Source organism: Andrographis paniculata, unplaced genomic scaffold, assembly GCF_009805555.1.
Source record: "Andrographis paniculata isolate CXL003 unplaced genomic scaffold, ASM980555v1 Contig36END, whole genome shotgun sequence".
In the NCBI taxonomy this organism is placed as follows: Eukaryota; Viridiplantae; Streptophyta; class Magnoliopsida; order Lamiales; family Acanthaceae; genus Andrographis; species Andrographis paniculata.
Genome location: NW_026137569.1, coordinates 2,345,427 through 2,365,173, shown reverse-complemented (window position 1 = coordinate 2,365,173; position 19,747 = coordinate 2,345,427). Strand labels below are relative to the sequence as shown.

The 19,747-nt window shown below is 35.9% G+C and overlaps 3 protein-coding genes across 4 annotated transcripts; all 3 read left to right on the top strand.

Annotated features, from left to right (window-relative positions):
• Positions 1-106: 106 nt before the first annotated feature.
• Positions 107-6,453, top strand: LOC127249505 (uncharacterized). 2 transcript variants are annotated; one of them, XM_051272316.1, is made up of 6 exons: positions 107-410; positions 581-715; positions 1,752-1,818; positions 4,691-5,643; positions 5,746-5,944; positions 6,033-6,453. In XM_051272316.1, exons 4-6 carry the CDS (start codon positions 4,701-4,703, stop codon positions 6,298-6,300), a joined length of 1,410 nt encoding a protein of 469 aa, XP_051128273.1. In that variant the 5' UTR covers positions 107-410; positions 581-715; positions 1,752-1,818; positions 4,691-4,700; the 3' UTR covers positions 6,301-6,453. The 2 variants fall into 2 exon arrangements, with proteins under 2 accessions (XP_051128273.1, XP_051128272.1); XM_051272315.1 differs by lacking the exon at positions 581-715.
• A 2,098-nt stretch (positions 6,454-8,551) lies between these two features.
• Positions 8,552-10,488, top strand: LOC127249504 (heavy metal-associated isoprenylated plant protein 41-like). The gene is made up of 3 exons (XM_051272313.1): positions 8,552-8,795; positions 9,398-9,596; positions 9,719-10,488. Exons 1-3 carry the CDS (start codon positions 8,618-8,620, stop codon positions 10,383-10,385), a joined length of 1,044 nt encoding a protein of 347 aa, XP_051128270.1. The 5' UTR covers positions 8,552-8,617; the 3' UTR covers positions 10,386-10,488.
• A 156-nt stretch (positions 10,489-10,644) lies between these two features.
• Positions 10,645-19,133, top strand: LOC127249503 (enhancer of mRNA-decapping protein 4-like). Its single transcript, XM_051272312.1, has 12 exons — positions 10,645-11,769; positions 12,760-12,809; positions 12,873-13,029; positions 13,129-13,347; positions 14,072-14,200; positions 14,351-15,937; positions 16,427-16,786; positions 16,861-16,980; positions 17,771-17,941; positions 18,085-18,255; positions 18,357-18,482; positions 18,579-19,133. Exons 1-12 carry the CDS (start codon positions 11,011-11,013, stop codon positions 18,885-18,887), a joined length of 4,158 nt encoding a protein of 1,385 aa, XP_051128269.1. The 5' UTR covers positions 10,645-11,010; the 3' UTR covers positions 18,888-19,133.
• The last annotated feature ends 614 nt before the right edge of the window (positions 19,134-19,747 follow it).

The following is a 19,747-nucleotide window of genomic DNA, read 5'->3' as shown; positions in this document are numbered from 1 at the left end:
AATTTAGATGTATATACTGTATTGTGTATTCAATAGTTCCCCTAAACAAATAATTGCAATCGAATCGAGGAAATGAAGAGTGAAATAGTTAAGAGAAGTACACTGTATTTTATGTCGTTGTCTAACATTTCAATGACTTGGAAATCAAAGCAGCACACGGAAGAAAAGCGGTCACTAGAATGGCTTTTTCCAAGTCTTCGCCATGAAGTCTTCATGTACAGTGCTATAGAAAATTGCTTTACCTGTTGTATTTGTGCATAATTAACCGCACCTTCCTTGTTTACTCTCTCCGCTTTCGAGTACCTTCTCTCAGTACTTTGCTTCTGTCAATCTGCCGCCGGTGATCCATCGTCCATCGAACATTTGTGTCTCCTGCAGATCGATGATTCATCCATCGACGGTGCTCCGAGGTAAAATACATCTAAACTTACTCCTGTTTCTGCAAGTTCTGTTTGCAAATAATTTGATTGTGCTCTTTGTTGCTCCCGTCCCCCTCGAATTTCTGCACTAAACACTAAAACTTCCATCGATCAACCATTTTCGGAGTGTTGATTTTCGAAAGCTTCACTCGATCGTATAGATTCCGTCGCGATCAATTTCTTCGAGTAGAGAATTGAATCTACTCAGAGAAGATTGAAAACCGTCGATGGATCGCAGACTGTGCGCCGACGGATGGATATTCAGCAGCGACCGTAATTCATTGCACCGTTGAATCGTATGATTTTTATTTTATTCAATAATATGAGATGTGTTTGATCGGCTTTTTTATTCAGTATTAAATAAAATATACTCATTTTATCTAATATTTAAAACTGTTCAAAATTGTTTCTAATTAAATATTTAAAAAAATTTATATTGTTTATTTATAATTCTTTTTTGTTTTATATAATTTAAATATATTTAAAATGATTTTATTTAAAATATTATATCAAAAGTAAAATATTCATCATCCATTGGAAGGATATCATTTGTTTATTGGATGTAATACAAATAAATAAAAAATACTCCTATTGTGTAATATGTAAATTGAAAGGGTACTTGTTATTATTATATTAGATAGGTAGTACAATTATTAAATTAAAAAATGATAACTTTATTTTAATACGAATAAAAATTAAAAATGGTAACTTTTCGATAAGAGGAATAAAGTATATTATTTTATTTTCAAAGAGAGGGATGAAGTATATTATTTTATTTTACTATAGAATTATATCATTCATTTTCTTTTCCGTACAAAGCACAAACCCAATCACTTTATTAAACAATATAAAGAACACTATTCAAATTCTATGGAATTTTTTACATTTATATATATATACATTTGATTTTTTTTTAAGAAAAAATATTTATTAAAGAATAAAATAACCACCACTTTTTCTAAAGAGAATAAATAAATAAAGTAATTATTAATATTATTATTCACTAGTGCGCGACTTTAACAACATAATTTATAATTTAGAGGACGACTATATATTGTACGGAAATGAAGTCACGTCTTCGTCGTCGTCATCGCCATCGCTGCCTACTTTTCAAATTCCAGGAGAAACTGTGGCAGCTAACCACACCGAAATGACTAACATACCCCCACCTTTATAAGTCTTCGCACTAGTCTTCATTCCCTTCATGATTACCCTACCCAACTGAGTGAATTAATTGCGATCACTTCTCTGTTTTTTTTATAATTCATCTCCATCGATCTGCTACGCCTGTGCTTCAATTTTAATTAGAGTCGGCTTCGTACCTGCGCGCAGGAGGCGAAGTTGAAGAACATCGATCGATGAGGTGATCGTCGCGCGTTGATTGATTGATGATAAAAAGGTATGGACACTCGATTTGCTTTATGATACTGTTAATTAATCAATTTGTTGCTCCGAATCCGATCGCCTTGCGTTAGAATCATATTCGGTGTGAGATCTGGAGAAATTCTAATTGTGTTGTGCGATCTGTTTTGAAATTTTAGTTACTGTACGACACATTAGTGTGGAACAGTGTCGGGGACGTTCGTGATGGAACTCCATTGCATTGAGTTGAGCTGAAGTAAAAAAAAATATTAGGGTGTGTTTTTCTGACGGTTTTTAATCATGATTTTCATTTTCATTATTATTTTTTTCTCTTAAAAATAAATTAAATATTTACTTTTTTAAATTTGTATATTATATTAAAAATTAATTTTATATTTAAAATATTTGTTCAATATTTATTTATATTTTATTCTATAACTATTTTATTTCAAAATTTTTAATATTTAATATAAATTCGTTTATAATACAAATAAATAAAATTTTAATAAAATATATATGCAAATATAATATAAAATTTATAATTAAATAATATAAATTAATAAATATTTTATATTATTATATTCATTATCATCAAATCAATACACTTCAAAACTCTTCGAGCTCAACCAAAATCTAAACACAAAAAAAACACACAAATTTAAATTCACCCCAAAATTTAAATAAAAACGAAACTCATACTCAAATTTTCAAAACTCTCTTAAAGAAAGACACCCTGTGTCAATACTAATATTTTTCACAATACCAAACATCTAAAAACAAAAATTATAGTAATATTTTTATTATTTGGTTACAATATCAAATATAGATCAATTCTCTCTCTCTCTCTCTTAAAAAATAATATTCCCTCCGTCCAAAAAAATATAATTTTATTATATTTGATACGAAATTTAATGAATATTGATATAATATTAGTAGTTGGTAAAAAGTAAGGATAAATAATTTTTTTGTCATTGTGAGTATATTAGTGTAAAAAGTAGTGACAGTTGTATAATAATAATAAAAAAACATTGATAGTTTTATGGTGATACGATTATTTATAAAAATGAGACTATTGTTTGGAACGGACAAAAATGGTAAACAAGAGTATTGTATTAAGACGGATGGAGTAGCCAATTTTGTCATTTTTGTCTGTCTAATTTTTATTTTTTTAACAAATTCTCTATTTTTTTACCAAATTATCCTTATTTTTTCACAATAATTACATAAAATATGACTATTTTAGTCTTTTAAAAATACTTTTACATTTCGTATCAATATAATTTCTTAATTAAGTGTCAATCTCAATATTTATTTTACAAAATTTTCAATAAAAATATATTATATCAAAATACTATTTAAGTAAAATTTCAAATTAACATTTTGTTTCAAATCAATTTCAAACCACAACCAAACACACCATGAAAGAATACAATGAAAAAGGCAGCATTGTGTGTTGCTAACAGACAAAACAACATATGATATACTCCCCTATTCCATTAAAAAGTTACCATTCTCTATTTTCGTCTGTCCCAAAATAAGGTTATCATTTCATAATTTAGTAATTGTACTGCCTACCTAACATAATAAGTACCATTTCAAGTTACATTATATTACACAAATTACTTTTACTGATAGAGGTATTTTTGTCTTTTTTACTACAATCCAATATAATACTAATATTCAAAAATCTACGTGCAAAAAATAAATATCACCCTTCCAATAAGACGAGAGTATATTAATACAATAAAAATATCACACACAATATAATTTCACAAAACATATACCACAATTAATTTTAAGACATATTAATATGTTGTACACATAATAAATATAGACAACAAGACATATCTATATTTTATACATGTAATTATATTTTTTTTTATAGAAATCAATTGAGTGCTCTATTTCTCATTCAAATTTATTTTTATTTTATTTTTTGATTGTCATTTAAATTTATTTTTATTCTTTTTAAAAAAATATTTCCTCCGTCCCTTAACAATTTCTCTATTTTTTTATTTTAATTTGTTTCATAACAAAGTATTCATATTTCGTTTTTAGTAATAGTAATATCTACCTAACATTACAAATATCCTTCCAATTTATAATATATTACACAAATATCATACATTTATATCATACAATACTAATAGGGTTAATTTAATCATTTTACTTTTATTTCTATTTTATCTCAATGTAATACTAATATTTCTAAAACTCCGTACAAAAAGCAAATAAATATATAGATATGAGACGAAATGGAGTATAACTTTTTACTATGTTTTTATCCTAAAACTAAAAATTTATATTTTTACTACTCTGTCAAATTTGTTATCATTGTCCATAAAATTTACCTCATTATTATATTTAGAAAAGTAAAAAAAGTCAAAATTTAACTATTACTCTTCATCTAATACTTATTTACAATAAATATCATTCATTTTATTATATTTTCTCTCAATTTTTTTTAATTTTTAATTAAATTTTTAAAAATAATTTTAACTACTCCATTATTTTATTTTTTTCTAATAAAATATTTATTTTTTCTAAATTTGTGCACAGAGCCCAAATGGGTAAATATTTCGGAGGCGAGAGTATTTTTTTAAAAACTTGTGCCAAGTAAATGAAAACATAATTGAATGGAGCGAGTATTAATTCCGCAAAAAATCCCATATGTATTTTTTTACCTCTCCCATGAAAAAGTTATAAGTGTATTTATTCGCGAGCTTTTGGTTTTGTTACGAAAGAATATTAGACAGTCCCATGGAACCACCAGCAGTAGAGAATTTGGCGGCAATGTTCCTTCCCAATAAAAAATAATAATAACTTTCATAGAAAGTAAAGCTCCCATGCCCGTGAAATGAAATGCAGAAATGACCTGATTTTTGCGATTCCTCCTCGTTCTGATTCAGATAAACAAATATGGGAATTTTCCAGGCCGTCGTCCGCTTCTTCGCCGGAAAATCTCAGGATGACGATGACCGGCACCGGCACAATCCCTACCTCCGCTGGAGTCACACCCATTATCCAAATCTCCACCGCCGCAACCCTTCTTCCAGAATAAGCTCCTCCGGCGCCGGAGATTCTCTCAATATATTTGCCTACTGCAGAGCTGCCGTAAAGTTCCTATGGCGCAGATTCGTCGGTCTCTTCTCTACGCCGGCGAGAGCAGAAGATCCTCTTCTGCCTGTTCAAATTCCACCGCCGTACCCAAGCAACAGACCTTCGCTGCTCGAAAATCTCATCGTTTCTCCGTCTGATAATGGCTCCTTTGCCTATTCCTCGTCGCCGGAGAGATCGCCGGCTGCCGGAGACTCTCCGGTTACTGACTCTATGCAAGGGATCCAAAACCTCCTTGTTTCGCACCCTGATAACGCCTCCTCCACATACTACACGTCCCCGGAAAGTTCTCCGGCGGCTGGAAACTCCTCTGTTACCGGCGGGGAGCCGCCGGAGCCGGTGATAGTGTCGATACCAGACATAGCCTACTGGCTCTCTCTTTACGATGAGAGAACAGTCGAATCGTCTGTTTTTGTTCAGGAAATTAGTCCGCCTGCAAATGTAAGCCGCCGGCTGCCGGAGGCTGCGGCAAAGCCACCGCCGGCGGCGAAAACGGAGGAAACAGCGAAGAAGAAGAGGAGGAAGAAGAAGAAGGCAGCGGAGGGGAAAGGAAAAGAAAGTGCGGCGGCGGAGGTGATTATTATAGAGAGAAGAGCGACGGTGGAGCGAGGGCGGTGGATCAAACACTACTGCAATCGCCACCGGATCCTCGTCGTCGGCGACGGCGACTTCTCCTTCTCAGCTTCCCTCGCCGCCGCCTTCATCTCCGCCCCCAACATGTTCGCAACTTCGCTCGACTCCCTAGGTACGTATCAATCAAACAAACTTCCATTAATCATCATTCGCTTAATTTCATATCCTAACTAAAACCTAATTTAACGAAATCCCCAAATCAAAATTGTTTCAGAATTCCTGAAGAAGAATTATGACGGCGCTGCGTCCAACATCAACGAGCTCCGGGTTCGGAAGTGCACGGTGATGCACGGCGTCGACGCCACCAAACTCGCCGGCCACCAACTGCTCGGCAAACTAAAATTCGACCGCATAGTATTCAACTTCCCCTTCGCCGGATTCTTCAAAGAACTGCCGCGCGACTCTCAGCTCCGGTGAATATATATTCTCCATAATCAACTGTAAAAAAAAATAAATCCACAAATATTAGATCATATAAGTTGGAACGAATGAATGGTGCAGGCGTCACCGGCGGCTGGTGAGCTTGTTCCTGAAGAACGCGAAGGAGATGGTGAAGCAAAATGGTGAGATTCACATAACTCACAAGACGAACGGATTCCATGAAGAATGGAAGGTGGAGGGAATAGCTTCTTCGCACAGGCTGCGTCTGATGGAGGCCGTGGAATTCAACCTTGAGGACTACCCTGGATATCGAACCAAGTGTGGATTTGGGGGAGACGCTAACTTCTTTTGCAAGCCCAGCAAGACCTACAAATTTGGCCTTAGATGAAGCATATATATATATATATAATATGCCTTTTTCTACTATATTATATATATATATATTATATTATATTATATGATATGATATGAAAAATGTTCTGCTGTTGTAAATCGGGTTTATGAATTGGCCTTAAATGGTATATATATGTTTATTTTGCTATATGCTTTTGTTTACATACGTAAATATAGTACCGATGGAGTGGTTGTCGCACATGTCGAAGGCCATGTGTAGGAAATATGACCATATTTGTTGCCTCCGATCCATACGGGAGACAAAACGTCCAAATATCCCGATGCGACGACTCCGGCAGCAAGAAACGCTTTTGAGGTTTTTGGAAAACAAACGTTTGAGAAATCCGAAGCTCCTTCGATACGCCACGATTCGTTGATCCACGGCTATGTTCCAGGTTTTTTTTTTTTTTTTGTCTGTTTGATCCAACTCTAATTCAGCTAATTTGTTGGTTTTTGCTACGTAACTTTTGACGAATACCACCAAATAAAAGCTTAAAAACATGTAGAAAACATACTGTAAATTTTTAGGGTACAAATAGCCAGAGAGGCTTTGGCAGATGAATATGTATATAGTATTTGTTATCACTGTTCTTGTTGTCTTTGATAACTGTCGAAATTCAAAAAATTTCCAAAAGTTATACTAATATAAACCGAACCAAATGTTGGATTGTTACTTCTCACAGAATCATAATCAATTATTATCTTGAATCTTCTGCACTTCAGAATTTTTTCCCCCAATTTCTTTATTTATTTTCTGGATTATAACTTGGGGTGTGTTTCATGGGAGTGTGAGAAAAGTTGAATTTGACTTTGGTTTTTATTTGAATTTTGGGATGAGTTTAAATTTGGTTGTTTCTTTTATGTTTGGATTTGGTTGGGGTTTGAGGAATTTTGATGTGTATTAATTTAATGAATAATGAATAAAATAATATAAATGCGTATTAAATTTAATTGATAAAATTTATATTGTATGATTTGATTATGAATTTTATTATACCCAACATATATATATATTTAAATTTTTATTTATTTGTATTATAGAAATTTATATGTATAAAGACATGTTTTTGTTCATAATTATAACGTGTGTGCTGCACAAAAGTATGTCATGTGTTAGAATTAACGTTTATTATATTATATCTTATGAGTTGTGTTGTATTTTTATTATAAGAGTATTATATAAATGATGTGAACACTATGCTATTTATATGTATAAAATGTATGGATTTTTGGGTGTGGCTCTTTTCAAATATTTGAGTATATATTTTAATAAAAATAAGTAATAATTATTATTTTTTATTTTTTATAGTAAAATAAAAAATTAGAAAATGTTCTTTTTTTGTTTTAAAAATTGAAAATATTTTTGATAAAAAAAAAATTATAAATTTAAATGACAAAAATAAGTAATAAATATTGTATCTAGATATGTAGAATGCAGGACTGATCTTACTCAAACCCTACTTCACTTGAAAGGAGTATGGATGGGATCAATACTTTGCTGCCATATTACATTACTTATTATTTTGCTGATGCTGATGACGCATAAATACTGTCTATGTATTTAATTGCTATTTGTATTATTTTATTTTTAGTAATTATAATTTTGTTTAAATATAAAATATTTTTATATTTTATACTACAATATCAAAAAGAATATCATTGAAAATCAAATAAGTTTTGAGGTAATTTTTTTTCCCTTGTATTGTACGATTAAAAAGTAACTTGATTTATAAAAAGTAAATCTTTTTCACTATAATAATATAATTTCGATACGAGTCATTTTGAGGCTGAAGTAACAGTTTTATTCGTAAATAAAATTAAACTTATATAGAGCGTACTATTTCTATATAAAATGTATAGTTAAAAAAACGAAAAAAAAAAAAAAAAAAAAAAGGCTAAATGACGTCCACATCGCACTAACTTTTTATATATTACTATAAAGTAAAAAAAAAGTAATGATTATTCCTTAATTTAATTACAATTTTGGGATTTAATTACGAAGTAGCAGTACAATTCAAGAGTTGTACCATTTCAAAACTTCCCAACTAAGCTAAATCCCTATTGGCTACTCACACGTACGTATGTTCGATGGCGCCACAGCGGATTCCGACCTTGCTCTTTTCCGAAATTATCCTCGCCGTTTCCACGAAACACTCTGTACGGATTGAGGGTATTTTTGTCATTTCAATGCCCGACTTTTTTAGTTGACCTTAGTCTTCTTCATTGAAGCGTCGTTTTGGAAAACTTCCGCCATTGGCGAATGGAGATTGATTAAAAACGGAGTGTCTACACAGTAGGTTGCACTTGCATCAATGGAAGCGACGATGGCCGGACTTTATCCGTGGGGACGGCAGCAGAGGTGGATAAAGCATTACTCGTCGATCCACGACATATTGTTGGTAGGAGAAGGAGATTTTTCATTTTCACTCTGTTTAGCTATAGCCTTCGCAACCGCCACCAACATTGTTACAACTTCCTTGGATACTTACGGTACGGCGTTGTTTCTTCAGTGTTTCTGTTTTTGATTTATCGATCACGTAGATTCCGCTTGTGTTCCTTCGGTTTATTTTGTTTCTTTTAGTGTTCTTCGTTGATCGCTGGCTTTTTCGTATTTATGTCATCCGAAATTCTGTGCGAGATCGAGAAGTTCTTTCGTATGTGTATGTTTTTGTAGCATGTGTTGTAGATTATGATGCTATCGCTGCAGTTGCGGTTGCTTGGCTTTGTTTGTTTGTACTGGATGGAAAAATATCTTTTATAACTGGATGATCGTCCTGCAATGGGAGAATCTATGGCTGACTGGCGATTTCACATCATTCTAGGTTTTCTCTGTGAACGAACTTGTGTGTATTTTGTGACATGTATTGTTGAGTACATTGTAACTGCTGCAGATGCTCTTCGTTGCTTTCCTTCTCTGTAGTAGGCTTTAAACTTTTTGAGTTTTTACCAATTGATGATTCTCCCTGTTATGTGGAAATTTGTGATTGATGACCATTTGTTGTTTTTCCAATTCATTTCCCCGATAATTCTGTGTTTATATCAAGCTTAACCATATCAGGGCATTGCCTTCTATTATCCTCTCCTTGAACCAGATGATTTGCTAAGGAAATATCCGTATGCAAGTGAGAATTTGGCAATGTTGGGAGCCTTAGGTGCATCCCTGATGCACGGTGTGGATGCGACTAAAATGAGCAATCTTGATTGTCTTCGGTGGAAAAGATTTCATCGGATCATCTTCAACTTTCCCCATGCTGGATTTTTGGGCAAGGAAGACAGTCCGGATCTTATCAAGTAGCCCTCTGTGCTTTCTAGCTCAATGTTATATACCTTGTTTGTGTTTGATTTATGCTATTTTTATATGTCGAACATGGCTTGATTGAGAATCATATTCTGAAGTCTTCTTCTGTCCGCAGGAAGCACAGGGAACTCGTCCGGGGATTCTTGATGAATGCAAGCAGAATGCTGTGGCCGAATGGCGAGATTCACATCAATCACAAGATCACCCTTCCATTCAGCCATTGGAAGATTGAAGATCTTGCACCAGAGTGTTCGTTGACCTTCATTGGCGCAGACATGTTCAGAATTAAAGATTACCCTGGTTACGAAAACAAAAGGGGATCAGGCTTGAGACCCAATGACCAATTTCGCCTAGGAGAATGCAGAACCTTCAAGTTCAAACCTTGCCCTTCTCTTATAACCACTCCTAAGCCCACAGCAATGTCCCCGAACATTCAAACTCCTGTCAATCTGCCGCCAGAGTCGGTTCCCTTCCTGTTGCAGCCTCAGCCAAGCCTGCAGCTTTATGATAACATATATTCATCTAATGAACAAACAGACGAGTGCTGGAGGATATTCGGGGAGTATCTTAACCATGTGGAGGAAACATTCGGAAGCAAAAATTATGATGATGCTGCTCAGTCTATTCGTGAAGCTCTGAAGCATGGCTACCAGAGATACATGAGTGAAGCTCCGCCGGGGAGGCGGCTGAGTGGATACATTTCCATTTTGGAAGAGCTTTACCGAATGAGCTCTTTCCGATTGCAGAAATTGAAGGAGAGGGTGCCGTTATTACGTCGATAAGGTGCCTTTATCAGCAGGGAAGTATATATGTATATGTATATGTTTTCATATCCCGTTAAGGTACTGGAAAATATTCTCAGTTAAGATTTCTACTTTTTGTCCAGTTTAGATATTGGCATTAATGGAAAACTTCGGCCCTTTTAAGCTGTTGATGTTTTGATTTATAGTAAGTACTGTATTAGTTTGCAGATGAGGGGTGCAATATGGCATTAGAGGGAAGTGTAAGGACTAAAGAGCAAATCGGAGCGAGGTAAGATGTAATGGACACAATAGAACACGCCATGATGCTCACGTTGCCTCCATATTATTATAATCCATGGATCCATTCATCATCGTCTTCCTATAGTTTATTCACTTGCCTGCTGAGACTTCGGTTTCAGTCTCCTCATAGTCTTGTTTCGCTCGTTCCATTCTCTCCCCCGCTGCTGCCTCCATCTCCGATCTTCATTGAAATCTCTCATTTAATCTATGCATCGGGATTGGAGTCGGAATCGTATGCCAGTGCAAGCCGGAAAGAAGCTCGAAATCGGCCGGAAACGCCGCCAGATCTTCTCCGGTTGATTGTCGGGCCTGGGGACTCTGCGCCGATTGTCGCTGATTGGGGGAATTGACAGCGCTGGTGGATATGGCGACGCCTGGGAATCCGGATCCTCCCCTCGATATGGTTAATTTATTCAAACCTTCTAGTGTGCCACCACCGGCGACCTCCACGCCGGCGTCTAACCCCAACCATCTCGGATTCACAGGTAATGTTGGGAGCGGTAATATTAGCCCTAATTTGGTATCTTCGCCGTTCCCGCCTCTTTCAGCCTCCTCTTATCCTCCGCCAACCGGCGGGGCCGGCGGTCCCTACTCCTATCCGCCCCAAACATCATCTCCCTTCCATTACCACCACCCGTACACTCCTTTCGTCAATCCGTCGCCGCCACCTCCACCTCCGGAATTGGTTAATGTGCACCCTCAGAGGTCCCTGTCATATCCTACTCCACCGGTCCAACCTCAATTGCAAATAGCTTCTTCACAGCACCAGCGTTTGTCTGCTCCTGAAAACCCTAATAAGTCTGGTGCTCGTTTAATGGCTCTTCTGAGTGCTCCATCATCAACGCTGGAGTCTGTGATGCGGATGCCAAGTAGTAAACTTCCTAAGGGACGTCATCTGACTGGGGATCATATTGTTTATGATATAGATGTTAGATTACCTGGTGAGGTGCAGCCTCAGCTCGAGGTTACACCTATTACAAAATATGGCTCTGATCCCGAACTTCTGGTGGGTAGACAAATTGCTGTGAATAAGACTTATATATGTTATGGGCTCAAGTTGGGGACTATTCGGGTGCTCAATATAAACACTGCATCGAGGGAATTGCTCAAGGGTCTTTCGGAGGTTGGTTGCACAGCTTTCATTCATTTTATTGTTGAGTATTCTTCAAATCCGAGTAGGGTAATATTGTAATGATTTAAATGCCTTAGAAAACAGATATTCTTGTTTATACAATGATCATTTACTTTATTCTATTGATCGAGGTTTTACTTGCATCCGTGTTGAAGTAAAGCTATTTTTGTTTATATAATGCCATTTGTCCCTTACGCCGCCATTCTAAGATGAACATGGATTAGCCTAGCGAATCAGATTTTCTGATATGAAGCAAGCAAACTTAATTGCCTTGGCAATCCTGGGTTTCGTGTTACTTAATTGCATTAAAGTACTTGACATAAGTGCCCTTTACCTTTTCTGTTAACTAAAATAATATAAGTTGAAAGTTATCCGTGTTTGTAACTTTGTATCTAACTTCTATGCTTATTTGCTATTCTTATTAGTCTATATGTATTTTTATATATCATGTACCCTTGAGCCAAATATTTATTACAAACACTATGCATCTTGTATCATGGTCCCAGGAGCTTCTTTGTGCCATAGCATGCTGTGAACCAGTGATAACTGTGGTAAAATTTAGTCGACGACATATATGAATATTCGGCAGAGTTGCAAATGTTATTTGCACATCTAACTATAGGAGCTTTTAATTTTGTAGTGATGTAGGAGTGCTTTTGCAGTGCAGTTGAATTTACATCACAAATATCTGATTGCAAAATTACTCTGGGCCTTTGTACTTGATTGAATTTTTTTAAAGTGTAGTTTTGACGTACATTGATTTTTATAACTACACATTAAAGCCTGTACGTATCTTACGAATATGTACTTGCCATACATCCAAACCTTTTCCCATTTAATCCTATGACATCTGAAGGCTAGGTAGATGGGGAAAGTGGTTGGAATTCTTTGACAAGAATTTTAAATTTTGGATACTAAAGTGAGCTTTCATAAGCTATCTAAATCCTTCATTTATTAATTGGATCATGTATTTACTTCCAGAGGGTCACCGACATGGCTTTCTTTGCTGAGGATGTTCACCTTCTGGCTAGGTATGCTCTTTTTCAATTGATAATTTGCATATTTTCTATTGTTCTAATTTTTTTCCTACACAGTGTCAGTATGGATGGTCGGGTTTATGTTTGGAGGATTACTGAAGTTTTGGATAAAGAAGACAATCCCCAAATTTCTGGAGGGATTGTTATGGCCATTCAAATCACTGGGGAGGGGGGACCTCTCCATCCTAAAGTTTGTTGGCATTGCCATAAACAAGTATATCTTTGCCTTTATGTTTTTTGGATTCCTCGTATATGTGGTTCACCCCAACCATGCACACTCTTGGTTTACCAAGTACATATGTTCGTCTTACAGGAAGTTCTGGTGGTCGGAATTGGGAAATATATTTTGAAGATTGACACCACAAAAGTTGGAAAAAATGTAAAATTCTCAGCAGATGAACCCCTCAAATGTTCAATTGAAAAGTTGATTGATGGGATACAACTTGTTGGCAGCCATGATGGAGATGTAACTGATCTGTCTATGTGCCAATGGATGACCACCCGCCTAGCATCTGCTTCTGTGGATGGAATGGTTTGTTGATAAATTATATTTCTGGTATTTTTCAGGATCATAGTTTATATGATTCCCAGAGTAGAAGAGCGGATCCTATCCTAATAGCATGTCCGCTTTTTTAATAACTGATCATATATTATGGGCTATGGTGAATAAATCAGAAAGAATCAAGGGTCAAATTTAAATAATGTTCTCTTTCTCACTCTAGAAATATGAAAATCTTGTTATATGCACAGCAAATAAGTTTAAATGCACAAGAGAACATCATTTACTAATTGAATGATGTCACACCATTGAACCATGATTCCGCCGTAGAAAGAAAGGACCATTTTGGATCTGGTCTGGAAGCAATTAAAAGAAAGAATTGATTTTTTTTCCTTATATAGATGCTTTTGCTCTGTCATACTCATGAAGACACTGACGGAAAAACGGCCTATCATTTGTCTTGGACGAAAGGTGAACTGCCTAGCTGCAAGATAGATGAATTTGGTTGAAAACTGATCACCTTTATATTTAAGAGAAAAAAATAACAATTAAGCCAAACAATACTGAATGTTATTGGAATGGGCAATGTTGTTTGAAAACATTAGAAAATCTTCATGGTAGGAATAGTTTCTGAAGTTAAAGACACCTTCAATATTTCTTTAATGGATGATCAAATGCTTCTTGCTAGATAGGCTTTGTGGTTTATTGTTATTCTACAAATTACTCATATACAATCTCACTCTGTTTATAATTGCAGATAAAAATTTGGGAGGATCGGAACAGATCACCTATTGCTGTTCTTCGTCCTTATGATAACCAAGCTGTTAGCTCTGTCTGTTTTGTGGCATCACCCCATCGACCTGATCATATCATACTTATCACTGGGGTACATTACAAGAAGATTTACATGATGTTTTTATTCATTGCTTTTTGTTTAAAGTACAGTTTCTTTGTTGATGACCTCTTAATTTAATTTGACTCCTAAGTTACTTTCATGCTCATTTTACTGGACTGATCATTTGAAGGATTCATGCAGGGTCCACTGAATCGTGAAATGAAAATATGGGTATCAGCAAGTGAAGAAGGCTGGTTGCTTCCTAGTGATGCAGAATCATGGCATTGCACTCAGACATTGGAATTGAAAAGTTCTGAGTCTCATGTGGCAGAAGCTTTCTTCAATCAAGTAGTAGCCTTGTCACAAGCTGGACTTCTTTTATTGGCTAATGCCCAGAGGAATGCAATATATGCAGTGCACTTGCAATATGGTCCAAACCCAGCCGCAACCCGCATGGATTATATAGCAGAGTTTACTGTCACGATGCCAATACTAAGTTTTACGGGAACAAGTGAATTTTTGCCACATGGTGATCAAATAGTTCAGGTATATTGTGTCCAGACACAGGCTATTCAGCAGTATGCCTTAGACTTATCTCTGTGTCTGCCATCGCCTTTGGAGAATGTGGTCCGGGAGAAGTCAGACTCTAGTGTTTCACGAGATACTGAAGGACCGAGCAGTTTTGAGCCTTCTGGCAGTCAGCAATCAGAGATATTGATATCTAGTTCAGCCCACAAGGTATCCAGACAGGAAAGTGGAGTGGAGAATCCCCCTACATTGAGATATCCTGTTACCCTTTCTTTGTCCGAGTCACCAATGCTTCAGGAGCTTGCATCCTCAATTATCGAAACCAGATCAAATCATCTGTCCAGAATTACAAATATTAGCGATATATCAGCTCCACCACCTTTGAGCCCTCGATCGTCCAGAACACACTCTGGTCTTCGAAGCTTGTCAGGCATCTCTGGCCCTTCAGTAAATAACCATTACTCTGAACAGAAAATCACCGAGTATTCTGTTGAGAGGCAAATGGCTTCTCCTCGTACAAACTTATCTAATGTTACTTCATTGGATGGTGATTCCAGAAATGATGATAACCTACTTTCCACTGACAATATTTCTATGGCGCTCAATCACCCAATTCAATTTAAACATCCTACACATTTGGTGACTCCTTCTGAGATATTGATGAGCAGATCATCATCTGTAGTCAACCAAGCAAACACACCCCAAAATGACAGCGAATTAACTTTCCAAGATGTGGGAATAAGCAATGATGAGGTCGATGTTAAAGTTGTGGGTGAATCACGATATAATGAAACTGATGGCTTTGGATCTGAAAGAGATATTCAGACCTTTATGTCAGTGAATAAAGAAAATTCCTTCTGCTCTCAAACTTCTGATCTTGGAATGGAAATGGCTCAAGAAAGTCATGGCACATCTTCTGTATCATATGTCATGGAGGAGACTAGGCAGTTTAGCAGGACCAGTGGAATGGAAACAGGATTTCAACCTTCATCTATAGTAGAAAGGGTACTTGACTTTGCTAAGGATATTAATCAGAAGGCTTCCGATTCCTCAACACGTAAGGAAATTCCACAGCCAGGAGGAGATATAGAAGTTAAAAAACAGAAGGGAAAGAGTGCTCAAGGATCTGGCCTGTCCTCACCATCACCTAGTGCTTTCAAGCCAACCAATTCTTATGGTCGACCAATTGTATCCTCCAGTAATGTTCCAGTAGATTCTGCAGTTTCTCCAAATTTTTCCATGCAAGACATGCTGAATCAGGTGATTTTATTCACTATATTCTGGAATGATGATATGATTTCTTTGAGTTGGTTATTGACATTAGCGAAGTTTCTTGGGTGATTCTCCAAGAGTTCTGTTATTTGAACACTATAAAATTCAGATTTATTGGTTGTGCATCTAATTTAAAGGTATTGCTTCTATGGTCATAAGTATTCTTACGTAATTTGTTGTTATCAATTTGATCATCTAAGTTTCTCTTATTTCTGGATATTGCCAATCTCTTACATTATAAACAAGGTATGATATCCTAGTCAACCGTTTTTCATCATGCGTAAAGATTCAGGTGAAATATTATGGTGCTTTACACCAAGAAATTTAGAATTGACACTGTTTCATCCGTATTTTTTGGCATCCATTGAGATACTCGCACACATATATATGTCTTGGAATCAAGTATTGTCATTTCTGTGGGTGTTGCTCAGGTAGGCATTTTGATGACTCAGGTTTTATTTTTTAATTATTCGGCAGCTTATTATAACGCAAAAAGAAATGGAGAGGCAGATGGCTATGATGGCTGCTGTTCCAGTCACCAACGAAATCCAAAGACTTGAGGCTGCCTTGGGAAAGAGCATGGAGAATGCTGTCAAAGCCAATTTTGATGCTCTGTGGGTTCGTATTCAAGAAGAGAATGCAAAACAGGAAAAGGAAGCATTGGAGCAGATGCAGCAACTTACAAACATGGTGCACAACCTCTTTAACAAAGATTTACCGGCTCTAATGGAGAAAATTGTCAAGAGAGAAATTAATACACTTGGGCAATCAGTGGCACGAATAATAACTCCAGCTATTGAAAAAGCAATATCCACCAGTATCACAGAGACCTTCCAGGTTACCATTTTGTATCTTTGTTTGAATATGTTGTGTGTAATCCATTATTGAGCTTATACTGTTTATGTCACCAGAAAGGGATTGGAGATAAAGTTGTGAATCAATTGGATAAATCGGTCAGCTCCAAACTCGAAGCCACTGTTGCTAGGCATATCCAAGCTCAATTTCAGACTTGTGGAAAGCAAGCCCTTCAGGTATCAAATGGGAACATGAATTTTGCTATATCAAATGGAATTGGATAACTATCCACGTATTGACGAACTTCTTTGGTGATATGCGCAAGGAGTTAAAAAATAAAAATTAAGAGTATTTGTAAATTGAATTGAATTGAATGCACAACTAATTTCTGGTACGGTCTGTGATTGATGGCTTAAAAGTTCTACACTTGCTCTGACATGCTCTATGCTGGGGGAGCAAGAAAATCAAATAGAAGATTTTGGGTGTGTTTGTTTTGTGTTTTTTGGATTGATGTGATTTTTTATGTTAAGTATTGGGAATAGCGTCGGTAATATAAAAAAAAAATGATAGTTTGTTTTGAATTGTTGATTTTTGTAAATTGATAAGAGTATATATTTTATATATTGTGTATAATCATGGGTATATACAAAAAAGGTTGGATGAACACACTTCTTCCTACAGTTTTTATTGTTTTTTCTCAAGAATGCATGGTGCTTACACTGGAAATTAATCCCTTATTTTGGTGTTTCCCTATTTAAGTCTTGTTCCTGCTTATAAGACTGTAGTGGAATGTATTGACGTTTACTTAATGAATCTAAAATAGTATTTTGCATCCACTGGAACTAGAAGATAAATTTGCCTTGTCTGTGCAGTAACTTGAACTCGTTGTTAAGTTATTTAATCCATCTTCAAGACTTTTACATTTGACATTTGTTATCTATCAATTGGTATCCACCTCCCTCCCTCGTTTTAAATCAACATGTCTACTGGGTCCTGAATAGATTGGTATAAATTTCTGTGATGCAGGAGACCTTGAAATTTGGCTTAGAAGCTTCCGTGATCCCTGCATTTGAGATGTCATGCAGAACCATGTTTGAGCAGATTGACGCTGCCTTTCAGAAAGGAATGCTCAACCATACAGCAGCAGCTCAACAACAATTCGAGGCATCACATACACCATTGGCCCTTGCACTTGGGGTATTAAAACTTCAAACAGATATATTTTCTTCTATGATTTTCTTGAAACTCCGATTGTATATTACCTTGAAATCCGTTGTTTAGTTGCCATTTCATCGTTCTTTCTATAGTTGATATCACCAACCCCTTTTCTTACTTGTCAGGACGCCATAAAGTCTGCTTCATCAATGGCTCAAACTTTAAGTGGTGAATTGCGAGACGGCCAAAGAAACTTGTTAGCACTTGCTGCTTCTGCATCAAATCTCAATGCGCAGCCAAATTCATTAATAAATCAACTGAGCAATGGACCTTTAGGTGGCCTTCATGAGATTAAGGTTCGCCCTGCTGCTACCTGGCTGTAGATTTAAACATACTCACGTTCCTTCTCGCTGCTCGTATTAATCTCTGTTCTGAAAGTAAGTGTGCTTTATTTTAGCTCGAGGTACCTCTTGACCCAACAAAGGAGCTATCCAGATTGATAGCCGAGCACAAATTCGAGGAAGCCTTTATTGCTGCCCTGCAAAGAAGTGATGTTGCAATCGTGTCATGGTTGTGTTCTCAGGTATGGTCTGCCTTATAATCTCATAATGCTTTACGCTGCCATTCGATCCGACGACTACAACTTCCTGTTTCCAACACTATTCTTGTGCTGTCCCAGGTTGACTTGCCCCGGATTCTGTCGATGAATCCTCTCCCTTTGAGTCAAGGGGTGCTACTATCTCTTCTACAGCAGCTCGCTTGTGATATCGGCAAAGACACCCCTCAGAAACTATCATTGATGAGGGAGGTTCTATCCGTCCTCAATACTTCTGACCCTGTCATTGTAGTGCATGTTCACCCAATATTCGAACAAGTGTATCGAATACTTAGTCACCATCGCAACCTTCAGGCCACAAGCAGCGCCGAGGCGTCCCATATCCGGTTGATCATGCACGTGATCAATTCCATGCTTATGAGCCCCAAATGATCTTCTTACCCTTGGGAATAATAGTGAGACATGGAAAAGAAATGCCATTGCCTCCTACATAGGGCTAGAAGAATTGCACAAATTTTTTGGATATTTTTTGGCAAGTTGAGAGAAATACTATGCAATTTTGTATGGATGGGTTGGAACGTTTTTGACATTTCTATGTTTTGATTTATATTTACAGGGTCAGTGTCAGCAGCTGTGCACAACTCATATTTTAAATTATTATCCATTATTATTATTAAATTTTAATATGTATAATTTATATATTTTTTTTCTTCATAATTATTCTATTTAATTTTAAAATTAAATTTTAAACTCTAATAATATATATATATTTTAATCTCTTTCTTGTTAACTATATTTCACTCTATTTTTTTAAAATTTAATTCTCGTCCCACACCTTCTCTCTCTTTCACTCTGATTCAGTTCTTCTGTCCGTTCACATTCAATTTCTTATTCAATCATCGTCAATAAAAAATATTATTTTAAAGATATATTTTAATAATATATTTACAGGCCTATAATTTATTTTTTATATTTATATTTATATTTATTTATTTATCTAGCATATCTATCGATCAATCTATCTATCTATCCCATCGGGACTGGGTCCTTTCTATATGCAGATGAGCATTCAAACTTGTGCACAAATGATGAAAATTCCATTTTGCGTATTTGCCTTATCGAATCCAGAAGAGTTGGAGACCGATCGAGGGGGTTAAATAGGAATAGGATAGAATATGTTCGTCTGTATGAGTATGACCCACCCCACCTTTTGGATAAGCTTACTGTTACTATCAACTTTTCACGACCACTATTATAATATTAATAATTATTATTACGACGTTAACGTCACA

What these genes read in the sequence shown, in the direction of transcription:
- LOC127249505 (XM_051272315.1), top strand. Translation starts at nt 4,701, where the DNA reads ATGGGAATTTTCCAGGCCGTCGTCCGCTTCTTCGCCGGAAAATCTCAG. An exon ending in AACTTCGCTCGACTCCCTAG is followed by an intron (nt 5,644 to 5,745) that starts GTACGTATCAAT and finishes AAATTGTTTCAG; the next exon opens with AATTCCTGAAGAAGAATTAT. An exon ending in CCGCGCGACTCTCAGCTCCG is followed by an intron (nt 5,945 to 6,032) that starts GTGAATATATAT and finishes TGAATGGTGCAG; the next exon opens with GCGTCACCGGCGGCTGGTGA.
- LOC127249504 (XM_051272313.1), top strand. Translation starts at nt 8,618, where the DNA reads ATGGAAGCGACGATGGCCGGACTTTATCCGTGGGGACGGCAGCAGAGG. An exon ending in AACTTCCTTGGATACTTACG is followed by an intron (nt 8,796 to 9,397) that starts GTACGGCGTTGT and finishes TCCTTGAACCAG; the next exon opens with ATGATTTGCTAAGGAAATAT. An exon ending in GACAGTCCGGATCTTATCAA is followed by an intron (nt 9,597 to 9,718) that starts GTAGCCCTCTGT and finishes TTCTGTCCGCAG; the next exon opens with GAAGCACAGGGAACTCGTCC.
- LOC127249503 (XM_051272312.1), top strand. Translation starts at nt 11,011, where the DNA reads ATGGCGACGCCTGGGAATCCGGATCCTCCCCTCGATATGGTTAATTTA. An exon ending in GATGTTCACCTTCTGGCTAG is followed by an intron (nt 12,810 to 12,872) that starts GTATGCTCTTTT and finishes TTTCCTACACAG; the next exon opens with TGTCAGTATGGATGGTCGGG. An exon ending in GTGGCCTTCATGAGATTAAG is followed by an intron (nt 18,256 to 18,356) that starts GTTCGCCCTGCT and finishes GCTTTATTTTAG; the next exon opens with CTCGAGGTACCTCTTGACCC.